This window comes from Meleagris gallopavo, chromosome 3, assembly GCF_000146605.3.
Source record: "Meleagris gallopavo isolate NT-WF06-2002-E0010 breed Aviagen turkey brand Nicholas breeding stock chromosome 3, Turkey_5.1, whole genome shotgun sequence".
Taxonomy (NCBI): Eukaryota; Metazoa; Chordata; class Aves; order Galliformes; family Phasianidae; genus Meleagris; species Meleagris gallopavo.
The window spans coordinates 68,909,612-68,913,986 of NC_015013.2; the positions used below are offsets into that span (position 1 = coordinate 68,909,612).

Genomic DNA, 4,375 nt, shown 5'->3' on the forward strand with positions numbered 1-4,375 from the left:
AAAAAAACAACAACAACAACAACAACAACAAAAAAAACCTTGTTTAATTCTGTTCTGCCTCAGGCCTCTTCCGTGAGCTTTGAGCAGATATTTCAGAGCATATTTACATGCCTGCATACAGATTGATACTTGGCCAGGTCTCTTACACTGGCAGAACAAATACAACCCTTTTCTGGTCTTGCATCTCCTTGGCCATATGTATGCAGAACTGAGCCACAGCTAGTGGTTCCATACACTTCATGATCCCCTGCTGTATCTTACTGAACCCAGCTGGCTTAGTCCTTTTCCCATTTAACTGTGCTGTTTTGTGAACAGCCTGTGTTAATATCTGCTTTTCAAGCAGGCAGACTTGGGGCTTATCTAGAAAGAAACATGCAACTACAAGATCTAAGAGGGAAGCTGGAGTTATATGAACGTGACAATAAAATATGTGGATAAAACGGAAATACTCTCAAATTTTAGAACAGCTACAACGTGCCCAACTCATCTGCATTAGTCTTCCTGAGGTACAGCATGAGGACTGAGGCTTCTCCTCCTGCATTACCCAAAAAGGGCTTCAAGTCCATGCATGAAATGCAGTGCAGAGAAGCTGGCAGCTTCCGTTTTTCTTCTGTAAAATAGGGATAATATTAATTTCTTTATCTAGAATAAATATCTGAAGACTAATACATACAATATTGTTACAGGAAGGAGATAAATATAAGTAATGGCTTTTTGACAGAATTTTCAAAAGCTGCTTAGGAGTTCCTTTGCTGCAAAAGGAGAGAGTAGGTCCATACTTCACAGCTTTCACTCCACCCCCAGCAAATTTATGTGAGATACTAAGAACAAAGGTGTAGACATGTCACTTACTGCCTTAGTTTGAAGGCAATACACGTACTTACAGTATGTGTCCTAGCATGCTTGTGAGATTATCAAGACAATATTTTACATAAGACTAGCCCTGGCACTGGTGATGATGAACATAGTGGATTATGAGATAGGACTGATATTCCAAAAGTGTTCTAACTTAAACTAAACTATTCCTGCTTTACAGTTTTTCCTCTCTTACGACTCTCTCCTACTCCTGGAGATGACTACAACTTTAACCTGGATGATAATGAAGGAGTCTGTGATCTCTTTGATGTGCAGATACTAAATTATTAGATATTGTGTCAACCAGACTACTTATCTACCTCTAACGATAACATTCTAGACTTCTTCATAACCTAAGTATTTGAATAATGAATGTATAACTTCTTAGTTCACTGACTCTGGGAGTATATTTCCTTTTGCTTCCTTTAACTACTTCACAAAACAAATCTAACCACCAGAAAAAAGGGCTTTTTATCAGAATCTTGGCACATTTTTCACCTGAGTGTCTTTTGTGTAATCCAATGATTTTGGAGTTTTCTAAGGAAAGCAAAAATGCTTTATAGCCTTCTGATCATTTTTTTTTTTCAAAAATGATTAGGCTTTTCTCATAGTTACCAGCATTTTCTTTGAAGCTTTACTGCCAAGAAGCTGTCAATATTTTATAACGTTCCCATCAAATTTGAAACTTCCACTGCCAAGCTGAAAAGTGAAGGATATCAACTTGAGTTATGCTTAATTGTTTCAGTGAACCAATTTTGTGAAGTGCCTTCTGTTTTAGCACTTTAAGTTTCTCACACTGACTTCTGACATTCCACTTTCCTAGATGATAGGAAAGGTCTGTTTGTAGTTTGTATTAAAGTGTGCCAATACTTGTATATTAACAAGATTTTTTTAATAAAATTTTACAAACAAAGCCTGTGTGACCTTCAATTCTTGGAATCTCTTCATCATCCGTTATGCATTACAGCTGTGATAATAGACTTGTGGCAGCATCCACATTTGCTGGTTCCTCTTCTGAAGGTGTAGTCACCTTATAAAAGAAAAGTTTCAGTTTAAAGTACAGATCAATTTATTTTTATGTTTGGGGGAGAAAAAAAAGGAAAAAAAAAAAAATAAAACAACCAGCCAACAATTTATGCTGCAAGTGCAAGACAAAGTGTCACATCAGTAATGTGCATAGCCCAGGGGAAAGAGGCACACCTTTTAGTTCAGGGAATACTTAGGATAGCACAATCTTGAAACAGAGATGAAACATACTATTGCTTTACACCCCAAGTGGTCAAATTGAATCTTATGTCATATACAGCCCTACTAGTGCAGAAGTAGTGGGACAGTCCAAGACCCAGCCATGTGCAATAGCAAACTAGCAGCAGTAGGGCTGCTGGCACCAACAGCCTTGCTTGGCCTCGTGCTGTGCCAGCAGCACTATCAAGTGTGCTTCCTTTCTTCTTCAGCCTCACCCTGGGGTATTTGGCAATTGTTCTGTTGCTCCCAGCCACACAGAAACTTGATGACCCCAGGCACAGCACTCAGTCTTGTCCAGTTCCCTCTACTTCCCCACCAGCCAGGGTGGGTTCACCTGTACTCTGTACAATCCCATTGCCCTTTTGTCCCCCTAGCATAATAGTTATAGGACGCTTGACAATGCCAGCCAGATTTCAGCATTACCCTGCAACTGAAGTTAATAAAGCTGGCTTTGTCATTTTAAAGCCACTACAAGAATTGTCAGCAGCTTTTGTGTCAGAATATAATGCTTTCAAAATGTACATCCCTTTCACTTCCCTCCTCAGATTTTCACAAAGAGAAATTACCTGCTGGTTCTTTGGAGGTTCTGCTGCAGTACCTTTCGATAGTTGCTGTACTTCTTTCTGAATTTCAGCAAAAGCTTTATTTATCTTGCTCACTTTGTCAGCATTTGCAATGTTTATCTGCAGGGAGAAAAAACCAGCACACATTGGTGTTCTAAACTGAAATTGCACTGGCATCATTTTTGTACAACTGTTAACTAGCTAATGTTATATGCATATCTTACAACGTTACAGTAGGAATGTTTTTATACTAGAATTTTGATTGTCAATTATATTGCTGAGTCATGTACAGATGTTGTAATAATTGCAGAATTCTGAAAGTGGTCAGACTTGCCGTGCTGGGAAAGGGGCTCACACCGACCCACCACACTCTGGGCAGGATCTTGGCCATACAACAGCACTTCACATTGCACCTGTTCCAGGAGCATGCCACACATCCCAAACTGCAGGCTGTCTCCTGCTGTTCCAAAGGCTTTCATTCACATCTCAACAATTTACATAGGCAGAAGCAAACTCTGAACTGTTACACATATTTATGCCTTTTGCCTTGAAAGCTGCTGTAATTTCAGAGCATAGAGACATTAACAATAATTCTGTTCGTTCCTGAGACAGCAGCCAAGAGGATCAGCAGTAAGAAAGTGGGGGCATGAGGCCAATAAAACAATCTGTTTAGATTAGAGGTTATTTGATAATAAACTATAGGGTGACTCAAGAAATATAGGTTCAGCTCCTAGCTCAAATTAGAGTATATGGGGCTGTGGGCAATTCAATTTATACAGGCCTTCTGTTTTCCATGAGAGCCAATTGGCAGCTCCCAGCTTCAGCAGTGCTGACAGTGTGTTCGGGTACCAAATACCCTTTGCACTCAGGCAGGGACTGCTCTGCAGATCAAGGCTCTGCAGCTGGGATGCGTGTCTGCATCAAAAGCTGTTTGGATAGTTATTACAGAGTCTCATCTATTGAGGAACAAACCCATTTAAACACATTTTTTTGAGCATTTTTACAATACTGCTTAAAGACACGTAAATCCCCAAAGGCTTAATGAATTAAAGAATACAGCTTCAAACACACAGAATAAAATTTTACTCTTAATAAGCTGCTGAGTTCTCATGAAGATGCTTTTAAGCCTGTTCCTCCTTTTATTATACAGAGCCCTTTAGACTAAGTGCAGATTTCACACCAGCAATGTGAAATTGTTTCGGGGCTCCCTGTTTATTTCCACAGTTTGTTGTGTTCCTGTCTGTCAGCCAGCTTAACCTGTCAGGTGGCTTTCTCAGTCTAAACCTCCTCTCTTTTAGCTGGAACCCATTTCCTCTTGTCTAACCACCACAGACCCTGCTGAAGTGTCTTTCCCCCTCTTTCCTGTAGCTCCCCTTTAGATACTGACAGGCCGCTCTCAGGTCACCTCACAGCCTTCCCTTCTCCAGGCTGAGCAGCCCCAGCTCTCTCAGCCTGTCCTTATAGCAGATATGTTCCATCCGTGGATCATTTTTGCGGCCCTCCGGACATGTTCCAGCAGGCCCACGTCCCTCCTGCACCGAGCTCTCCCCACCCGGACGCAGCACTCCGGCCGTTCTCCCATCGCAGCGCAGTGAGGCAGATCACCTCGCCCCGCTGCCCGCGCGACATCGATGCAGCCCAGAAGAACCACGGCCGCGGCCGCGACCTCAGCACGCGCAAACCCGCAGCCCTGGGGAAACCGCGGAGCGGCT

The 4,375-nt window shown here is 41.9% G+C and overlaps 1 protein-coding gene across 1 annotated transcript in view; it reads left to right on the plus strand.

The window, feature by feature from the left end:
• Window positions 1–4,170: 4,170 nt before the first annotated feature.
• LOC104910395 (transcription factor E2F4) overlaps window positions 4,171–4,375 on the plus strand; it is a 3,261-nt gene continuing 3,056 nt past the window's right edge. The window contains exon 1 of the mRNA XM_010709101.2: window positions 4,171–4,339. Within this exon, the coding sequence (XP_010707403.1) occupies window positions 4,171–4,339 (169 nt within the window). The remainder of the gene's footprint in view (window positions 4,340–4,375) is intronic.